The 21,383-nt window shown below is 54.8% G+C and overlaps 1 protein-coding gene across 4 annotated transcripts; it reads right to left on the bottom strand.

Annotated features, from left to right (window-relative positions):
* Positions 1 to 4,327: 4,327 nt before the first annotated feature.
* RAB36 (RAB36, member RAS oncogene family) lies at positions 4,328 to 20,673 on the bottom strand. Of its 4 annotated transcripts, XM_030914085.1 has the most exons (12): positions 20,465 to 20,650; positions 19,987 to 20,058; positions 19,327 to 19,407; positions 15,235 to 15,326; positions 13,175 to 13,240; positions 12,569 to 12,670; positions 9,650 to 9,714; positions 7,945 to 7,996; positions 7,012 to 7,093; positions 6,737 to 6,827; positions 5,018 to 5,137; positions 4,400 to 4,510 (listed from the first exon to the last, which is right to left on the bottom strand). In XM_030914085.1, the coding sequence occupies exons 1-12, from the start codon at positions 20,648 to 20,650 to the stop codon at positions 4,446 to 4,448; spliced, it is 1,074 nt and encodes a 357-aa protein (XP_030769945.1). In that variant the 3' UTR covers positions 4,400 to 4,445. The 4 variants fall into 4 exon arrangements, with proteins under 4 accessions (XP_010374603.1, XP_030769945.1, XP_010374604.1 ...); XM_010376301.2 differs by lacking the exon at positions 19,987 to 20,058 and having other exon boundaries at positions 4,328 to 4,510; positions 20,465 to 20,673; XM_030914086.1 differs by lacking the exon at positions 19,987 to 20,058 and having other exon boundaries at positions 4,489 to 4,510; positions 6,757 to 6,827.
* Positions 20,674 to 21,383: the final 710 nt, after the last annotated feature.

Here is a 21,383-nt window from a genome sequence, read left to right on the forward strand (position 1 = left end):
ACCAGCTGCCAGCCATATGAGGGAGGCCATTTTGGACTCTGGGAAAGTCATCTTAGTGGCCCAGCCACCAAGCAGGGAGCAGAAGAATAGCTGGTCAAATCATAGAATTATGAGAAATAATAAATGCTTGTCGCTTTAAGCAATGAAGTTTTGGAGTGATTTGTTACGTAGTAGTAAATAGCGCAAACGTTTTTCTGCCCCAAGTCCAATTATTTCCTGTGCCCAGAGCCTCTCTAGTGACATGAGCGAGACCTGTTCAGTTCTGCCCTGAAACTTTCTGTGGCTGGTTCCTTCCAAGCTCTTTCCAATATCAGAACATATCCTCCAGCCCCAAACTGCCTTCACCTGCTGATGCCCTGTGAGGGTCTCTGGGTCAGACAGGACTGGGGTTTGCAAGTGAGGGATGAGGCACAGCTGTCCCTGGCCACCAAGGAGAGCCAAGCACAGGAATGTTCCCCAGGCAGGTCTAAGGTTGTGTGGTGGCATCTTGGGTCAGAGTGCAATCTGTCTGCCGGGACCATGGTCTTGTTTGAGCAACCTCCTTGCCTCCCTGCCTTCTTTACATATCTATTGAGCACCTACTGTGGGCCCTTCCTCCTGGGGGCGTGAGGGGAGACAGTAGAGGTGATGAGGTCACTGTCCTGGTCCTTGGGGTTCCACAGATGGGTGGGGGAGAAAGCCCAGATGTGACCAGTCACACTCAAGGTATCAAGTGCTGCGAGAGCTGTGGGGGTGTCCACAAAGGCCTCTGGGAGTAGGGGTGTCCCAGCTGTTGGGCACAGAAGAGGGGCCTGGCATCTGCAAAGACTGCATTGTGACCAGGGATGAAACTGGAGCACAGGGGCCTGTGGGGGTAGGGTGTGCTGGGTGGTGAGAAGCCTCGAGTGCCAGAGCGAGAGCACCCTGGGAGCTAGCCCTGGGGAGCCAGGAAGTGACAGGAGAGGACCTGCCTCAGGTAAATGTGTCCAGCAGAAGAGACAGATGAATGGAAGGACACACAGACAGACAGAGAACAGGGAAGGGTCCGGGGAAACAGGGAAGAGAGAAAAGGCATTTCAGCAGCACTTGGATGTAGTCACCGTGGTCACTTGCTGTGCCTTGGCTGCAGGGGGCTGCTTGCCTGGGCCCGCAGGACCAGACCAACAGAAAGTGCCTCTGCCCAGGAAACTTACTGCCCGATGCTGGGAATGAAGGAAATGTCTTCATTAAATCATCAAAGTGAGGGTGCGCAAACCACCCTGAAGCGATTCTGACCGAGAAGATGCTGCATCAACTTGGGGTGGGGGGACAACTGAGCCCCTTGCGTTTCCCTGGCAACCTTATTCTTCTGTCCTCCCAGGCCAACTATCAAAGTTGGAGAGGCCACAGCCATGTCAGTCAGCATGTGCGGGAATCAGTTGGCACATTGCCGGAGGTAATAGGATTTAATCAAGGACCATTTACAGAGGTGGGGATGTATGTGAGGCAGTACAGCTCTAGCTCAGAAGCTGGTAACAGCTGGACACCACCCCCTCCGCACCCCGTAAACACATCCTGGAGGCCTGAGGGGCAAGGGAAGGGAGCTGTGGAGAACGACAGTCCACCATGGCCAGGTTCTCCTGTCCTGTGAAGCTTATGCCCAGCGAACCTGGTCATCCTAATGGACCCCAATGCTGTCTGCCCGACCACAGGCTGCACTTAGTGGACGAGGCTGGGGGCCACAGTCCAGAGGCCTTCCTGAGTATGTAAAGCTATAACTACAAGAATGGCCACTGCAGCACCATCGGTAAGAGCTAAAAGGTGGACACAAGCCGGATGGCCTGCGGATGGGAAGGATCAAATGAACTGTGATCCACCCACATGAAGGAAAACTGGGCACTGCTACAGGAAGGAGGCTCTTCGTGTGCCAACAGGGAGAGGGCTCAGCGCCAGCTCCCTAGGAAGGCAGGCTGCCAGTGAGTATGTCCAGAAGGAGGTCACTCTGGTAAAAACAACAAACAAGCCATCAACACTGGCTGTGCAGGCAAAGGCGTAGAGTTCAGAAGGAATTGTCCCGACTGTTAGCAGAGCTTACTTCAGGGGTGCAGCCAATATGGTGGGGGGCTTCCACTTTCTATTTTATATGCTTTGTACTGTCTTTGTTCACACTAAACATACAATCCCTTTAAAAGTCATTTATGGAGGCTGGACAAGGTGGCTCACGCCTGTAATCCCAGCACTTTGGGAGGCCGAGGCGGGTGGATCACGAGGTCGAGATCAAGAACATCCTGGATAACACGGTGAAACCCTGTCTCTACTAAAAATATAAAAAACTAGCCGGGTGTGGTGGCAGGCACCTGTAGTCCCAGCTACTCAGGATGCTGAGGCAGGAGAATGGGGTGAACCCGGGAGGTGGAGCTTGCAGTGAGCTGAGATGGCGCCACTGCACTCCAGCCTGGGCGACAGAGTGAGACTCCGTCTCAAAAAAAAACAAATAAAATAAAAATAAATAAAAGTTATTTAGGGCCAGGCATGGTGGCTCACACCTGTAATCCCACCACTTCGGGAAGCTGAGGCGGGCAAATCACCTGAGGTGAGGAGTTTGAGAGCAGCCTGACCAACATAGTGAAACTCTATCTCTACTAAAAATACAAAATTAGCCAGGCATCATCCCAGCTACATGGGATGACATGCCTGTCATCCCAGCTACATGGGAGGCTAAGGCAGGAGAATCACTTGAACCCAGGAGGCAGAGGTTGCAATGGGCCGAGATTGCGCCATTGCACTCCAGCCTGGGCAATGAGGGCAAAACTCCATTTCAAAAAAAAAAAAAAAAGTCATTTATATAAAAATGTGCAGCCGGGCACGGTGGCTCACGCCTGTAATCCCAGCACTTTGGGAGGCCGAGGCGGGTGGATCACGAGGTCAGGAGATCGAGACCATCCTGGCTAACACAGTGAAACCCCGTCTCTACTAAAAATACAAAAAATTCACCGGGCATGGTGGCGGGCGCCTATGGTCCCAGCTGCTCGGGAGGCTGAGGCAGGAGAATGGTGCAAACCCAGGAGGCAGAGCTTGCAGTGAGCCGAGACTGCGCCACTGCACTCCAGCCTGGGCAACAGACCGAGACTCTGTCTCAAAAAAAAAAAAAAAAAAAAAAAAAGTGCAAAAAATATGTCCAAGGGAGAATGAACAGAAAAAGATGCCACTGTTCTTCCCTAACTGGTATTTGGCAATCGCTGAGTTGAACATTTACAGGACAGCTGCAGTGTGCCAGGCCCTAGGAGAATGGCACTGATCAGAAGCCTGCCTGCAAGGTGCTCACCATCTACAAGAAGCAACAGCACGGGGTGGGTGGGATGAGTGGGCATAGCCAGGCAACAGGAGCATGGGGCGGTGGGGCTGGTTCATAGTTGTAAGAAGATCCCGTGGACAAGCATACTGGGCAGAGACGCTGGGGAAGGTGTTGACTATTTCCGCCTGCCCTGCGCGTGCAGGGGGAGGCCGTGTCGGAGACGGGAACATGCTGGACTCGGCAGGGCCTCTGAAGTCCTCCAAAGATGCATGGACACCATTACAAAGGTCCTAAGAGATGTGCAGGCCAATGAAAGAGGGATGGAGAGGCAGCAGTGGGCATAGGCCCAGTTTGAGTGCCAGAGGTGGGCAGTGCCACGTTCAAGGGCTGCAGAGTGAGTTACCCTAGGGCAGCTGTGCAGCCTTCCTGACGCAGCACACAGGTAAATGCACTGTCCAAGTGGGCCAGAAAGGCCTGAGTGGTTGTTCTGCACATTCTGTTCCGCTGACCAGGAGGGCAGGACCTAGGGATCTCAGGGGTGCCAGAGACAACCCTTCAGCCAGAATAGGTCTAAGAGACTTTTGTCCATTGTCCTCCAGAGGTGCTGGTCTTCCCAGGAACCTTGAACATCCAGGGCAGAAGGACAGTGAGGCCTGAAGCTCTGAGACCCAGAACTGTAAGTCCTGCTGACAAGAGAAAACTCCCAGGGGGAATGGCAGGTGGCCTCTCCCTCAGGTTCTGACTTTGACAAGTCCACGTTGCCTGGAACACTGTGATGGATCCTGCGGACACATCCAAGATCACTGGGAAAGAGTGCGGGATTGACTGCTGATGTGGGCCATGGCCGAGGGGTATAGACCAGTGCAGGAGTTTGCAGTTCTGAGGTCCTCTTGAGGCCAAAGGTGACTGATGACCCTGCAAATGGACTGGCCTTTCAGGGGACCACCACTCTGCCTGCACTGGCCTGGTGGTGTGGGGCTCCCAGGCAGCCAGCGGGGGCCTTTTCTAGCGCCCAACCTGCAACAGAGAAGTGACTGTGCCCTGGGGCTGAGTGCGGTGGGTAGGTGGAGGGACTGGAACTACAGCTTGAGGGCGGACACACTGCAGAGCTCAGGCTCCAGTCTCCGCTCCAGTCACGGAAGTTCCCGTCCGTGTGCGTGCAGGGAGCAGAGGCCTTCCACGCAGGCCCCAGCTAGCAGCAGCCCAGGCTGGAGGGCCTCTTGCTTTCCTGGGTCTCAGGTGGACTCCCTTCCATTCCTATAAGGAGGCGAGAAGTAATTTAGCATCAACGAAGAATCCTGTAGCTGACACTGGGCAGGGGATGCCGGCCCTGAGAGTCAGAGCTGTGAGCTGAAGCTCCTGGCCCTGTTGTTCAAGGCCTGAATGACTTGACACAGGCCAAGAGGCTGAGGGGCATTCCAGGCACTGGAACAGAGTGGGCAACGTTGCAGACTGGGAGAGTCGGGGCCAGGACACATCTGCAGAGCCTGGGATGCCCAGCCTGGGCCATGAGAACCAAATGGATGCCCATGAGGTCCATGTGTCAGGAGAACAGGGAGGGCTAGGGAGGGTCTCTCACCTGGCAGGTGGGATCAGGGAGGCTACAGGCCTGAGGCTGCAGTGACACCCTGAGAGGAGGGTCAAGAGATAGGAGAGGGCCACAAGTTCAGGAAATGGCAGGGTCTCGGGTGACAGGAGGATGGTGCATGTGGATTTTAGTCCTCCGGTCTGCTCCCCAGCCCAACCCGCCACATCTATACGCACGGATTAGTTCTCCATCGCCGACCTGGAGCCGGGGACTGCTCCGCCTCTCCAGTTCCTGCAGCACCGACTGCTCGAATGCCAGGGCGGCTACACGGCTGAAGAATGCCTTCACGTTCTCGCCTATGGGGTCATAAGACAGCCAGGACCTCATCAATGTTTGTCCTTGCCCCTTAATGCATCTGGGTGTGAAAGCCAGGCCAGCCCACCTTCAGGTTGGCACGTAGCCCTTTCTAGAGCACCCTGACACTAACAGTGACCACGGGAGGGCAGAGCCCCACCCAGTCACGTGGGCAGCACAGTGCCAGGGGCAGGGTCCACTGGCCTGGCTTCCCACCTGGCTCCAGCCTCCCCACTCCCACCCCACTGCCTGCTTGGGCCACTCCCTCAAACTTCTGAGCCTTTGCTTCCCAGCATCTCCTCTTCCAATCAGATGCTAATATGGCCCAGGTGTTGGAACATGTGGAACTCAGGAGAGACATATGCCTGCCCTCCTGTCACTTTCCATACCTGTCCGGTGGGGCTGTGAGGATTGAATTGCTGTCAGCCCCCACATGGAGCCTTTATGCATCCTCCTCCAGGTAGAGGTGGCTGCCCATCAGAGAGCAGGCCAGTTTCCAGCCCTTAACATGCACACTGCCCTTGTGCAGCCAGCAACCTGCACAACCGCACAGGGCAGTCCTGCTTTGCCCATAGTGAGCTGTTGGTGAACTTACTGTTACTCTGATAAAGGAGGGAGGGTTCTCACAGAGCAGTTCTCACTATCGGGAAGGAGCAGTGGAAGGCACTGCCAGTTGTTTGTGTTGGGCGGGAAGTGGTGCTTCTACTTGTGATGCCAACCCTCAGTGCTCACCCAGTCTCTGACTAGATATCTGCTGTCCCCTCTTACACAGGGTAAAGACTACTGGGCCCAATTCCTGAGTCCCCAGAGCCTTGGGGGCGTACTATGTGCCAGGCCCTGTGTATGACTTCATTTCATCCCCCAACAACCTGTATTTTCCATCTGCTCTGTGTCTTTGGATTTTCTGTTTTCCTCAGTAAATACACATGGCTTTTGTAATTTAAAACGTTTGTTTCACAAAAAAGGGAGATGGATGGCACCACCTGCTTCCCAGATGAGGAGATGGAGGTTCAAAGACGCTGGGCATCTTGCCTTGGGCTGGGGGCCCAGTATGGCCAGGGATAGACCCGGTGGAAAGTGGGTTCAGTGAGAGCTGGGGTCTGTGAGCCACAGTGATACTGGAAGGGGTGGAGCCCCTGTCACTGGGCCCTTCTCTATGCCAGATGATGTCACATGCCTGGCATTTCAGGGCTGGAGGCAGGACAGTGCAGTGGTTATAGGTGAGAGTGTGTTTAGATCCTGGCCCTGCCACCCTGTGACCGTGGAAGTTACTTCATAGGCATAAAATGGAACCTGCCTCATGAGTAGTTATGGGGTTGCCTTGGAGAATGGGCCAGCACGGCAAGACACAGGGTTGGAGTCACTATTACCCCATCTGTGGGGCAGGCCTCCCAGCCTCCTTCTAGAGATGAGGCTGCTCCTCTTAGGCAATGAAAGATGCTGCCAGGCACCAGCACAGCAGGGCTGTGATGCCAGTGTGCACAGGGCCACAGAGGGAACAGACGGCTGGCTGCAGAGGGAAATGCTGCATGGCAGGCCCCATGGGACTGGCCCGAAAGCCGGGCTCTGCCCCACCATGCCGACAGCCCCGGCCCACTCACCGGTCTTGGCCGACACCGACCAGTACTCGGCCTGCATCTCCTTGGCCAGGTGCACGGCCTCTGCTTCGACCTGCTCACATGCCGCTCCTGACTGAGAGAAACAGCCCTTGTTGACCCAGCGTCCCAGGCTCTCTTGCAGGGAGGCCCTGGGGGATAGGCAGCTGCCTGCTTCCCACTGTGCCACCTCCCTCCCCCACCATGGCTCCTCCAATGAGGGCTGAAAGGGAAGGCATTTTCCCAAGGGCCACCCAGACCTCCAGTGCCACTCTGCTCACCAGAAGGTCCTTCTTGGTTCCCACGAGGAAGATGAAGCAGGAGCCTGCCTCGTTCTCCCTCAGAGCATCTTCCAGCCATTGCCTGGAGTGCAAGGGGGAGAGGCTGAGAGATTCACCCATTCTCCCACCCCAAACAGGGGGCAGAGAGCACACTTGGGACCTCCCCAGGGCTGGGGTGCTGGGCTGGGAGGGACAAGGAGGGCTTCCTGGCCCACACTGGCTGAGAGGATGCTGCACCTCCAGCCGGAAGGGCCTTAGCTGGACCCAAAGGGGTGGGAATACTAGAGCCCTGGCTGGAGGTGGTGAAGACCCCTCCTGGCCCCCCTCTGGCCTCTCCCGGTGAGACCTTGCATGAGTCCTGCACGTTTATCAACTAGAAATGTCATCCCCGCCTCCCTCACGGGGTTTGGAAGATGCTGGGTGCGCATGCCCCAGACCAAGGTAAGGCGAGAGGGCTTGGATCCAGTAGCTGGCCAATTCCCAGCAGTAGATGGCCTCTTGAATGGGTCACATTGCCAATTCTCTCTTCTCGAGACTGCAAGTGCCAAATTCATGTCCCTTCAAAGACTGGCTATACAGTTTTCAGGACCCATTGTGAACTGAACATGTGAGGCACCTCATTCAAAAAGTATCAGGACTTGGAACACGGCAAACGCAGAGTATTGAAGCAGGCTGGGGCCCCTCTGAGCACGTGCCTGGGGCGGCTGTGCTGGGCTCACACTCATGTGCTGACCCCTCCAGAATAAATGGGGACAAATCTCTAGGGTTAAAGGCAGCTGGACAGTAAGTGGCCCGTGGGCAGCTGGTTCTGACAAGGGGCCCAGTCACTCACACCCACCATGGGGTCAGGGTCCACTGGCCGGGCTCTGGGAGCCCTTCCAGGCAGCTTCCTGAGCCCAGGGAGACTGCAGGGGCCACAGAGCCCAGACTTACCTGGTGTGCTCCAGGGTCTGCACGTCAGTGAGGTCAAAGGCCGTGATGATCACTGGACACCCGGAAAAAGCCAACAGCCAATCAGTGCCAGGTGAGGCGGGCAAGGGGATTCCCCAGAGGTGCCCAGCTCCCAAGGAACTGCCAGGGCAGCCCCCCCAAGCACTCAGCACCAGAACCTCCTACAGTGGAGGCTGAGGAGGAGATACCCCATGGCTGTCCCCCACCAGGACCCTCCAGCCTGCACCCGGGAGCCCAGCCTCAGTGTGGGATCCAGGGAGGCAGGACAAGGTGGGCATGGAGCAAGCGCATGGGCTTTAGTGTCAGACACCCTCTGCCACTCACGGCTAAGGGAGCTCAGATGAGGGCCTTAAATTGCTGAGAGCCTCAGTTTCCCCATCTGTAAAACGGTGAGGATGAGACCTCTAGCTCTCAGGGTTGCTGTGAGGATTAAACAAAAGCAGCTGTTTTAAAAAGCTGTTAGTCCAGGGCCCGACACAGGGCCAACTTTCAACCAACGGCAGCTACAGCAGTGATGGTTTGCAACAACCCACTCTAGCGAAACAACTTCCGGGGAACCAGGTGGGCAGAAAACCGGGAGATGCAGCCCGGGCCCTCAGCTCCTCTCATCATTGGCCGCACCCCGGTCCTGTTGGGGTCCTGAGGGGAACCCCATGTGGAGGACATTACAGACAAATGCTGTCTACTGCCCCCAGGGGTGTGACCAGGGCCTGACAAGGGCTTCCTCTGCACCTTGGCTTAAGGCTTCAGGGAGACCCACACCCCTTCCAAGGCAGATGGGAAGAGAAAGGAAGGGGAAAACTGAGGATAGGGATGACAGCAGCCAGGCTGCCATGTGTAGGGGTGGGCCAGGCGCCTCGCACCTCTTATTCCCAGTGGAGAAGCATCCTGTCGAGAAGAGAGGCCCGAAGAGGCAAAGGGCACAGGAGGCCATGCGGCCAGGGCAGAGCTGGAGCTCCAACCCACGGCTGAGGGCTGCATGGTTTGTTTCTATTTTTGCTTCTTTAAGTCTAAAATAAAATGTTGTAACTTTTTCACCACTACCGAGTAGACATAACGGTGCCTTATAATTTGAGTCTGGTTTTGGATACTTCTGAGGTTCTCTCACATCTCCCACTGAAATCCATTTCTGTCTTCTTCCTGGGAAGGTGGGGTAGGCGATAGGAGCTTATGCTGCCGCCCCCTGCTGACGGTGAGCCCTGCCCAGCACCACCTGGCTGCCCTTGGCCATGGAAGTGGTGGGCACCCAGCTCTGCTGGCCCCCACCTGGGACCTGCCAGTCCTCCCGCGGTCCCCCTTTCACTCCTCCTCCCTGGCCCAGCCCCCTCTGCTAAGACAAGACAAGCCTCCTCCCACCTGCCCCTGGAGTCCAGTGCTGCCCTTCTCTGAGCCTCTGAAAAAGTACTTTCATCTCTGAGCATCTTTATGAGCTGAAACTGGGGCTGAGACTTAAAGCCAGCACCCACTACCACAGGGTCCTTAAAGGGTGTGATCGCCAAAGTCAGCCAGGGCCTGGGGATGAAGGCAGCTTCCCTGTTCCCAAGTAGTGGCCTGGGTGTTTTCTCAGTGGGTCTTGGAGGACAGAAAACGGGTGCCTGTGCAGAGAACTTGGGATTCCCACTGTGGAGCCTGGCAGAGACCCCACTGCTGCACGCGGTTGAGAGCCCCGACGTGGCATGTTGCTCACCCTGGGCGCCCCGGTAGTAGGCAGATGCGATGCACTTGAACTTCTCCTGCCCAGCTGTGTCCCAGCTGTGAGGTGGGTGAGAAAGAAAGGGAGATGATGTCAGGTTACACAATCACAGTGTCTTGAGCCAACAGATTACGGGACCACGGGTGGGAGACCCTAAAGGCCTCTGCCAGCTGCATGGGCTTCAGGAAGTGCCTGTTGTGAGCCAGCTGTCCCTACCCCCAGCTCCTTTTGATCCCTTCCTAGGGTACCCCCAGCTCCTTATGATCCCTTCCTAGGGTGCCCCCAGTGGACTTCTCTCATTCCTAGTGGAGTAGGGTGTGGCATTAGTTGTTCTGCTGCCTGGATGGATGGAGTTGCAGCTCACTCCCTTCTGAATGAGACATTAAAATGGAACATATGGCCCAAGGCATGCCTCGCTCTGAAGATGTAGCAGTCCACTTGTAGAGAAGGCTCTGTGGATGGCACTGGGGCTCCAGGCTGGGCCTCCAGCAGTGGCTCTGCCACTTGCTTGGGTGTGACTGGGGCATTACTTCACCTTCCACGCTGCAGGTCCCAAAGTAGGGGTTGGGGATACCTAACAGGGGAGCAACAGGTGGATCTCAGCAGTTAGCTCCAGCTCTTTGGAGCACAGTAGTGAGAAGAAATTAGAAGCTAACCCCTGGCTCCATGGAAAGGAGTACAACAATCAATTAATGATGTCTGCCATGGCCATAGTCTAGAAGAGGGGAAAGAGCACCTACTGAGATCTACCCGCCCTGGTTTAGAACAAAGCAGGGAGTCACTATGCAGGGCTGAGTCTGAAAATTCTTCCCCAATCCATCGCTTTTTAAGGTCAACAGATCAAAATTGAACTTTTCTCAATAAACTGCAAAGTAGACAAATCACAAACAAGACATCAATGGTCTGAATTTTTTTTTCTTTTCTTTTTTTTTTTGAGGTGGAGTTTCGCTCTTGTTGCCCAGGGTAGAGTAAAATGGCATAATCTTGGCTCACTGCAACCTCCGCCTCCCAGGTTCAAGCAATTCTCTTGCCTCAGCCTCCCAAGTAGCTGGGATTACAGGCATGGACCACCATGCTCGGCTAATTTTGTATTTTTAGTAGAGATGAGGTTTCTCCATGTTGGTCAGGCTGGTCTCAAACTCCAGACCGTCTTGGCCTCCCAAAGTGCTGGGATTACAGGTATGAGCCACCATGCCTGGCCATGGTCTGAATTTTTTTCAAGTGATCTAGCATGACACTGAAGGTTTGGGCTTCATTCTTTCATTAATTCATTCATATTTTCTTTCATTTCTGAAGACTCTGGGGGAGGAGCTGGTGATGGTGGCCTAGAGATGAGCCCGTGGGGAGGCTGGCGAAGGCCTCAATGTAAGACAATGAGAGGCGGAGCCAGGACAGTGTCCCTGTTTTGTTCAGGGCCCTCTAATGAGATACCGCCTGTGGTCACACGGGTGAGCCCAGCCCCTAGCCAGTCTTTCCCGGCTCCGCCTGGGCTACCCCTACCAGCCCTTTGCTCTTCTCAGCTCTCTGGATCCCTCAGTCCTGCAGCCTTGCATTTTCCCAGCCACCTTTGCAGGACTCTCCTGACCCGTACTCTCCCTTGGGCGAGATTTGTTATCCTCCATCTCCAGGGCTTTGCTGGGGCTGTGGAAGTTCTGAGAGAAGGGGGCACTATCTTGACAGAGTTAGGAGCTGACATCCACAGGATCTGAAGGCTCAGTCCAGGCAGGGCATGGAGGATTGAGGAACCAACTCAGGCACCAGGAAGGAGCTTGGTGAATGCCAGCAGGCAAGTGGAGATGGGGGGCAGGGCCAGCCATATAGGGGAACATGGAAGGGTCTCACAGGAGAGTAGAGGTGTCTCACAGGAAGAGGTCTCACAGTAGAGTAGGGCCCGGGCCCAGGCAGGCCTGCAGCATTCTCCAGGTGCTGGGGCAGAGGGAAGCTGCCCAGCTGGGGTGGGAGAGGGTAAGCCCTGGGCCACTCAGAAGGAAGGCAGAGGAAAGGGCTGAGGCCAGTGGGGGCCATTGTGAGTCAGACTCTCTGGGCCTAGCAAGGAAGACAAACAGAAGTGGGCCGGGCATGGTGGCTCACACCTGTAATCCCAGCATTTTGGGAGGCTGAAGCGGGTGGATCATTTGAGATCAGGAGTTTGAGATCAGCCTAGCCAACATGGTGAAACCCCGTCTCTACTGAAAATACAAAAACAAATTAGTTGGGTGTGGGGGTGCACACCTGTAGTCCTACTTGGGAGGCTGAGGCAGAAGAATCGCTTGAAGTGGAGGTGGCAGTGAGTCGAGATTGCGCCACTGCACTCCAGCCTGGTTAACAGTGCAAGACTCCATCTCAAAGAAAAAAGACAGAAGTGGAAGGAAAGCAAGGCAGGGGAGAGGGAGTGAAGGCTTCAGTGTGAGGAGAAAGACGAGTGCCTCAGACCTGAGGAAGGATGTGGTGCTGTGGACTCCATCTCAGCCCTCCTTGCCCAAGCCTGGCACGCAGGGACTGGATTTGACCCCATTTTACAGGTGGGAACAGAGAGGCTCAGAGCTCAGAAGTGACCTGCTGGAGGCCACTCTGCTGACCTGGTGAGTGGGATCACAGGAGGCCCAGGTCAGGGAAGGACTGGAGCCAGGGCCTCGAGAGGAGCAGGGTGGGGATTGGGGAGGTCATGGGCAGGTGAGCAGGTCAGGCTGTGGGCATCTTCCCCAAAGCCAATGACCAAAATGAGACAACTTTGGGACTGAGGGAGTATCTAGGGGTTCTGGGAGCTGGGAAGCTGAGTGCCACACAACACCCTCAGGCTCTGCTTGTCTAGACCAGTCCTCCTTGACATGGACACAGTGCAGGAGCTCCCCAAATCCTTTCTCAGGTGCCCCAGGAAGCCGCCCACGAGTCACGGGGGAAACAGCGACTTACATCTGGAGGCTATAGGGAATTCCAGCAATCTCAAAGCGCTCAATTTCAAAGTCCACCCCAATGGTGGCCTTGTAGTCTCGGTCAAAAACATTCTTGCAAAACCTGTGGGGGATAAAGAAGTCATCACAGGGGGTGTACTCACAGAAATGTGCCCAGAAGCTTCACTTGTGACAGTGAAGGTCTTTAGGCAAATAAGGTCCACTTCCCATCAGGAAGTGATGGTCCACACAGGCCACGGGTAGGCAGGGCCGCCAGCAAGGGCAAGGTGGGGAAAGGGAGACTGCAGGAGCTCAGAAGGCAAGCTGCGAGTTAGAAACTGAGCGAAACTGAGCAGCTATTTGCAGGGAGGGCGGTAGAGGGGAGAGCCCTGGCCCTAGGGGGACAGTCTGACAAGCGCCAGGTTCCTGGGATGCCACAATGTCTGCCCAGCCCTGTCATCTCCCCGATTTCTTGTACCCCCTTATCTGGCTCCCAGCAGGTTGAGGCCCAGCAGTTCCTGGAAACCACATGGTTTCCACTATGTTGATACTATCTGGGCCACCCAGGCAAAGGTATGACAACCTGGTGCTGGGAGAGGTGGCCGACGGGGCAGAGGAAGCCTTGTACCTGTGGATGAGGCTGGTCTTCCCCACGTAGAGATCGCCAACCACCACCACCTTGGAGAGTCTGAGCCTGTGAGAAATATGGCCGTGTTGCCCTCGGGCATGCCTTCCAGGGTGTCTTCAGACACTCACAGCCCCTTCCTTCTCTGAGCTCTCTGCTGGTGAGACACCCCTCACTCCTGGACACAGGATGGGCCACGCTGCTGAAACACTGTGTTCCCCCTCCACAGTACCAGAGGGGAGACGGGAGAGGCTGGGGACTCTGCTGCCCCTAGAGCTGCACGCCTCACCACATTTGGTCAAAGTCCCCATCCTGAGAATTAGGAATGGGCATAACAAAAGGCCAAGTCACAGGTGGAGGGGGCAGAGGCAGGAGGCCAGGGTGTGGCTGTGGTAACCAACCAATAGCCATGGGCATGTCTATGCTGTGGGGGAGCTGTGCTGAGGGTGCAGACACAGGGTCCACGTGCAGGGAGACCCCAGCACAAGGGACAGGCAGCCCCTCACCCTCCTATGCACCCCCTGGGGCTGTGCGCCCGTGTGGGTTCTGGCCTCTTGCAAGCAGGCACTCCCTGACCATGACACCACCGTGCCCTGCTCACTTAGAGGTATCTGTAAGGGTCAGACAGGCCAAGAGGTATACCCTGAACAGGGCTCAGGCTCTATACGTCTGGGCTGTGGCTTGAGGTGAATCGGCTCTGAGGTTCTTGGGCTCTCTGGGGGTTACTGCTCCCCAAGAGCAGCCGCCACCCTCACCCTTTGTGTGTGTCGTACACTCTGTGCAGAGGCGTTTCTCGGACTGTTTATTATTTTTTTAGAGATGGGGTCTCGCTGTGTTGCCCAGGCTAATCTCAAATTCCTGGGCTTGAGTGATCCTCCCACCTCAACCTCCTGAGTAACTGGGACTACAGGTACCATTGTTCCAGCTTGCCAGGACTATTGACAACACCTTAAGAGTTTTTGCAGCTCATCCCAAAGGAGGCAAACGGTCACAGCAACCAACCTGGGTAAATATCTGACAGGCACTTCCTTTGCCTGCAGACAGCAAGAGGGCACCACTGTGTCACCTGGTGACCTGGGCTGCAGGTCACCTTGCCAGGTCCATGAGAGCAGGGACTGTGTCTACCCTGCTCCCAGAGGGCCCTTTTGTCCTGACTCCATTTCTCCTATGAATGAGTAAAGGTATTGACAAGGTCTTCAGCAGGTACCCTCTGATCCTCAGTCTCCCCACCTCCAGTGCTGCCCTAAGGGGTCAGGGAGATCATCTGCGTGAAGCACCTGATATGGCACCAGCATTCCCCAACAGATGCCATTACTCTCATTCCACCACCATGGCCACTTAGGCCATTCTGATCTCAGCTCTGCCTCACCCGCTCTGCAGTTTGGGAACCTCTAGCTGCGCTCTGTGGCAGCCTCATCGCACCTGTGTGACCCCTGTGAGCTCAGCCAACTTCCTGAGCAGACTATGAGCTCCTAAGGAAGAGGGGCAAAAGCAGGCCCTTGTACCTATTTGTTAAAAGAAGGAATGACTATTTCACAATCCCTGTGCCGGTGGTGGCAGGTGCTGCCATGGCAGGAACAGGGCAGACACAGCCCTCGCCCTCTTGGGCTAGGTCTAATGAGGAATCCAGCCTGCAATTCTGTGAGATAAGTTCTTGGGGGCACAAGAGCACCCAGGAGGGGTACTCTCCCCAGTCCAGGCTTGGGGGCAAGGGTAGTGGGGGGTCCGAGAAGGCTCCCAGAGGACTTGACACTTATGCTGAGACCTGAAGGGGAAGGGGAAGGGGAAGTGAGGGGATTAGGAAAGACATTTCAGACAGAGGAAATGGACTTGTGCCAAGACCTCAGGCCGAAAAATCACCTGCGTGACTTAGAAGAGGGTAAGTTGTTCCATGTGGCAGGTGTGTTAACTGAAGCCAGATGAAAACCCCAGTCATCTTCAGGCCTGTACAGGGCTGCGCCAGCCTCGTGTGTGTGTTTCACTTGTTCATTCTTTCACACGTGCATTCATGCACTCATTCCTTCCTGCCACCTGCTCCCCCATCCCACACCCTGCAGGCTCACCCGACAGTCCCCGTGTTTCTGCGTTGGCAGGCAGCGCTGACCTGCCCGTGGAAGTGCTCCCTGAGCTGCAAACAGGCTTCTGGCGTGTACCACTGCAAAGAGACAGACAGACACATCATCCTGCAAAGCTGCGGCTCCATCCCCATAGCGAAGCAGTGAGGGGAGACGGTCTTCCCAGCCTTCCTTCCTAGGCCTCACAGCTGGCAGCCTCATTAGCTTTCCCTGACCCACCTGTCATTTGTATCTGCTATTTCTTCAGCCTTGAGGCTCTGGGGCCTTGTGAGTCCACAGGGGCGAGCCCAGGCAGAGACTCAGAGATCTGGGTCTCACCTGGGGTGGTGGTCCCCTTGCTGCATGCATGTGACAGGCCTCTGTCTGCTCTGGGCCTCAACCCTCTCAAGTCGAAAGGAGGGGAGCTCTTTTGGTGCCCAGATCCTCCAAGATCCAATCAGCCAGGTGCAAGAGTGAATGCCTGTGGTCCTAGATACTGAGGAGGCTGAGGTGGAAGGATCGCTTCAGCTCAAGAGATAGAGGCTGCAGTGAGCTATGATCATGCTGCTGCACTCCAGCTTGGGTGAGAGAGTGAGACCCTGTCTCTAATCCGTATCTTCCATGAATCTCTGATGACATTTTGTTTTAAAAACGTGCATACATGTGCCTGGAAAATGTCCTAGAAGGCGCTTTCTGTCGTCCACATTTCTTGAAAGGCAGACCTGAGCAGTGGTTTAAGAGCATGGGCCTCAGGGTCAGAAAAAACTGCATATACCCCAGCCACCCTCACCTGGTGTGTAATTAGAAAAAAATGAGATTAAACAAATTAAAGATGACCATTATTTTTTGCCATTGGATTGGCCAAGGCTAAATACAAAAGGTGGCAAGGATGTGCGGAGAAGGACACCGTTGAGGCTGTTGGTGTGATCTGTGTATGGCAATGGTCCGGCCCCCGCCCCCCACCCCTGCACAGTCACAGCCACCTGCTCTGTCCTTCTGGATGCTGCTTGGATCCACAGCTCCCCTCCCCCAGCCCCAGTGTCTTGGCCATTGATTCGGGCTCTGCCTGGCCCATCTGCCCTCTCAGTGATTGAGGCAGCAGTGATGGTGAAAGATGAGCAAAGGGCAAGTTACAGAATCTTATTGAGCTCCAGTTTCCTCAAATGTTAACAGGGATGCTCATAATAGCACCTTTTCATGTGGTCTTTGGAGGAGTAACTGAATAATGCAAGTGAGCAGCTTAGCCTGATAGTCTACTTTTCTGCAGAAGAGTGGCAGCTACCATGAACAAGCTGGCTGCTTCTTTCTGTCAGCTTCCATGACAGCTTTAAGCTGGGGACTGGCCCAGACACAATGGTCATTACAGGATGACTAGAAGACTATGGTAATGAAGGCTGCAGGGTAAGAAGTGTGAGCTGATTTCAGAGACAGGGAAACTGAGGCACGTGGAGTAAAGGGAAGGACTTGCCTGGCAAGCAGTCTGAGGACCCTGCCCAACCTGGCTGTGAATTTCTCAGGGCCCTGGGGTGCAGGATGAACTTGGCCAGCAGTGGCCTTGATCCCTGACTATTATGGGCAAGAGGGGAGAATCCCACCTGTGAAACCAGGACAGATTCCCTAGACTGCTTCCCTGGGGTAGGGAGCTCTGGAGCCAGACATAGCCAGGTCAAATCCCAGAGGTACCAGGCACAGCTGTGTGATGTCAGGCAACCCTGCTTAACTCTGATCCTCACCATCTGCTCTGCCAATGGGTTCTTCATGTCATGATACCTGGAGTGTTTTGTGCCAATCACACTTTCCTTTGTTTTGACTCAAGAAAGACCAGTCTCTGTCATCCCTAGTTACCACTTTCAAGCTCTGCAGAGAAAACAATTGCCTGAGCCTCTGTTGAGATGGAAAACCCATGGAGAATTGTCTATGGGTCTGAGACACAAAGGCTTTCTCTGTAGGTGTGTGAAGAAGGAACTTAGGGAGGAAAGTAAACAAGGGGGAAGGAGGAATGGCCACATACTCCAAATACCCAGGATCTATCTAGAGTCACCTCCTCCTCACCAGCCTGGCCACAGAATCCAAGATGCAAAAGGCCATTCCATGGAGAGGATCTCTCCCTCCACACCTGTCCTAAGCCACAGAGGCAATCACTGAGAGTAGGGGCTTATCTATCCTTCCAGAAATATTTTCTGCATATATAAACAAACAGACATTTCTCCCTATCCTTGTTTTCACACACAGGAGTATGCTGCACACACTCTACTGCACACTGTTCCACACCCTGCATTTTTACTTAACGGTTTACTTTGGCTCTGGTTGCATGTCAGCTCCTGAAGAGGTTGCCTCATTCTTCCTCACGTCTGTGCCAGGATGTATTACTTGTTTAACCAGTCTCCTCTCCGAGGATATTTACGTTGTATCTGATCTTCTATTCTTACAAACTGCTCCAACCCCGGCCGGGCGTGGTGGCTCACGCCTGTAATCCCAGCACTTTGGGAGGCTGAGGCGGGCGGATCACGAGGTCAGGAGATCGAGACCATCCTGGCTAACACAGTGAAACCCCGTCTCTACTAAAAATGCAAAAAATTAGCCGGGTGCGGCGGCGGGCGCCTGTAGTCCCAGCCACTTGGGAGGCTGAGGCAGGAGAATGGCGTGAACCCGAGAGGTGGAGCTTGCAGTGAGCCAAGATTGCGCCATTGCACTCCAACCTGGGCGACTGAGTGAGACTCCGTCTCAAAAAAAAAAAAAAAAAAAAAAAACAAAACTGCTCCAACCCCTATCCTTATGCACATTGTAAACCCATGCCAGAATATCTGCCAAGTAAATTCCTAGAAATGGAATGGCAAGGCCAGTTACAGTGGCTCACACCTATAATCCCAGTGCTTTGAGAGGCCTGGGTGGGAGGATTGCTTGAGGCCAGGAGTTCAAGACCAGCCTGGGCAACATAGCAAGACTTCGTCTCTATAAAAAAAATTAAAAATTAGCCAGGCATGGTAGCACATGCCTGTGGTCCTAGCTACTCAGGAGGCTGAGGCAGGAGGACTGCTTCAGCCCAGGAGGTAGAGGATTGAACTATGATGGCACCATTGCACTCCAGCCTGGGTGACAGAGCAAGACCCTGTCTCTAAAAAAAAAAAAGAAAAAAGAAACGGAATGGCTGGATCTCACAGGGCAGGGTCATCTGCCATACTGGTAAATATTGTCCACTGCCTCCTATGGAGGTTGTACTCAATTTGTATTCCCTGCTGCAATTAATATTGGATTTTAATACAGACACAAGAGAGCTGTGAGCTTGCAGCGGAAAACAGAGGCAGAATGGCAAGGGGAGAGAGAGCCCTGGATTTGGGGTCATGGAATTGGAATGCTGTTTTGACAATAACAATGATAATGAGAACAACAGCAACCATGACTACAGGGGAGTTCCTGCATACCATGAGCCAGGCACCAAATATGAGAGGAATTACCTCCATGTAACATGTAACAGTGGCTCTGAGAGGTTGAGTAATTTGCCCATAGCCACACAGTTTTTTTTTTTCTGATGTGGAGTCTGGCTCTGTGGCCCAGGCTGGAGTGCAGTGGGGCGATCTCGGCTCACTGCAAGCTCTGCCTCTCAGGTTCACGCCATTCTCCTGCCTCAGCCTCCCGAGTAGCTGGGACTACAGGCGCCCGCCACTGTGCCTGGCTAATTTTTTGTATTTTTTAGTAGAGACGGGGTTTCACAGTGTTAGCCAGGATGGTCTCGATCTCCTGACCTCGTGATCCGCCCGCCTCAGCCTCCCAAAGTGCTGGGATTACAGGCGTGAGCCACCACGCCCGGCCAAGCCACACAGTTTAATGACAGAATCAGAATGAAGGACTCACACCAAGGACTGTCTGGCTGCAAAATCCTAAACCTTATAACCTCCAGGCCACATTGCTGCCCAGTGTCACCATCAACTTGCTACCCCACCTTGGGCAGTCAATGGCCAGTCTCCCAGCTCCTCAAGGTAAATCTGGCAATGGACAGACCTCCTCGATTCACCTGCTTTACTTCTAGGCATGAGTGCAGAGTGGGGAGAGCTGATGTGGCTGCAGTGCCAGGAGAGCACTGCAGACATAATGACTCTCTACCTTAGGGAAGGTGGTGATGACACGGTCGCGGCTCACGGGGGGCCCCAAAGGTGTCGGGCAGGACCTCATTCTTCCAGAGTCCTGTGGACCCAACCAGGAGAAAGACAGTTAAGGAGCTGTGCAAATACCTGGGAACTCACCCATGAGTTTTCATCTAACTTTTCATCAGATCCAGGCTGGGTGCAGTGGCTCATGCCTGTAATCCCAGCACTTTGGGAGGCCAAGGTGGGAGGATCACTTGGGCCCAGGAGGTTGAGACCAGCCTGGGCAACAAAGTGAGACCTCAGTCTCTAAAAATAATAATAATAATAATAATAATAGCAGGGCGTGGTGTCCTGTGCCTGCAGTCACAGCTACTTGGGAGGAAGGTGGGAGGAATGCTTGAGCCTGGGAGGTCAAGGCTGCAATGAACTGTTAAGGTGCCACTGCACTCCAGCCTGGGTGATAGAGTAAGAACTTGTCTCAAGAATAATAAATAAAACCAGATCCAGGCCTCCCTCTCCGTCAGGAATACGGGGCAGAGGCCATTTCTCTCAATCTGCATACAGCAGGCAGCATGGTATGGGGGAACCAGGCCTGCCCCACCCTGCCTGGGAGTCAGAAGACCTGGGTCTCCCCTTGACAGGTGTCTACCAAGGAGGAGCTCCCCTCTGAGCTTACCTTACTGGGCTGTGAGGCATGGCACAGCTCAGGCAGTGGAAGTAGAGTCGGGAGGGGTCTCCTGCTCCTAGTCTGCAAAGGATGAAGGCTCTAGGTGGGCCTGGGGGCCCTAACTTTCAGCCAACTAGGCCTTTTCCCTGAAAGCCCTCACTTCACCAGGCCTCTGACTCTTCCAGTCTCCTCAACAGCCCTCTGTCTCCTTTCTCTCTCCGGGCTCCTCTCCGGGTTGCGCTTGGGTGTCCTTGGCGGAGTCCGGTTGTCCTCCGGCATCTGACCTGGATCACCTCCACGACCAGCGCGGGCCTGGCCCAGAGTCTGCCCTCCGGAAATGAGGACGCCCCTGGGCCCTAGGCCGCTTTCCAGTTATAAGGGCGGGAAGTGGGCGCGGACGCGGTGCCCTCGTGGCCCTGGCCACGGGATGTGCCAGCACGGGCGTGGGTGACCGGGAGGGTCGGACAGAGCGGGCGAGCGGACTCACCACCGGTGGCTGCGAAAGCTGGGGCTCGGCGCGGCCTGGTCCGCCAGAGCCAGCGGCGGTGATCACCATGGCAACGAGAGCCGCGCGGGACCGGCGGGCTACACGAATCGCCGACGTCGTGGGCGGGGTCTGCGTTGGACTGACAGCGGCGCATCCAAGCATCCAGCTTGCACCGGCGATCACCATAGCAACGAGAGCCGGCCTGGAGTCTGTGCGGAGCTTGCAGCAGAGAGACTCCCGGACACCCTGGAGAGCCAGAGATCACCAAGACAACAAGGGCGGTGCTGGATGGGTGGGCGGGGGGCGGGGCCGTGGAGGCCCGGGGGCGGGGCCGTGGAGGCCCGGGGGCGGGGCCGTGGAGGCCCGGGGGCGGGGCCTGGGCTCAGGCTGGCGCTGACAGTGGAGAGATTTGCGCTGGTTCCGGTGATCACCTCGGCTGGGAGGGTTGGGGCGGTGATAGCATAAGAGCTCCCGATGTAGTATTGATGTTTAATTGGAGTCAAGCACCCTGCAGCTGCAAGAGATGGGCTTGTCTACCATCTACTGACCTTAGTCTGCATAGATCTGAATCCAGTGTTGTCTGAATATTATATGCCTGGCTTCTAAAGCTCACGGTACCAAATTAATTTCCTTAATAAAAAGCTGACCTGAGTCAGTGATTTCCTCTGGACTAGTTTCGGTTTGGAAAGTTAGCTGTTTTGGGCTAGATGGCCTCTCGTGGTCCTTATAAAACAGTGGAACCAACTTCTAAGTCCGGAGTTCAGTTTGAGAACATACTTACTCCAGCTCCTTAACTTTTCTACATCACAATATGGAATCCTTGGTAAACAGATTTAACTCAGTCATCTGCAATTCAAAGCTAAGTGTGCTGGAGGCTGATGTTCGATGTCTTTTTTTTTTTTTTTTTAAGAGATGGAGT

Source organism: Rhinopithecus roxellana, chromosome 13, assembly GCF_007565055.1.
Source record: "Rhinopithecus roxellana isolate Shanxi Qingling chromosome 13, ASM756505v1, whole genome shotgun sequence".
In the NCBI taxonomy this organism is placed as follows: Eukaryota; Metazoa; Chordata; class Mammalia; order Primates; family Cercopithecidae; genus Rhinopithecus; species Rhinopithecus roxellana.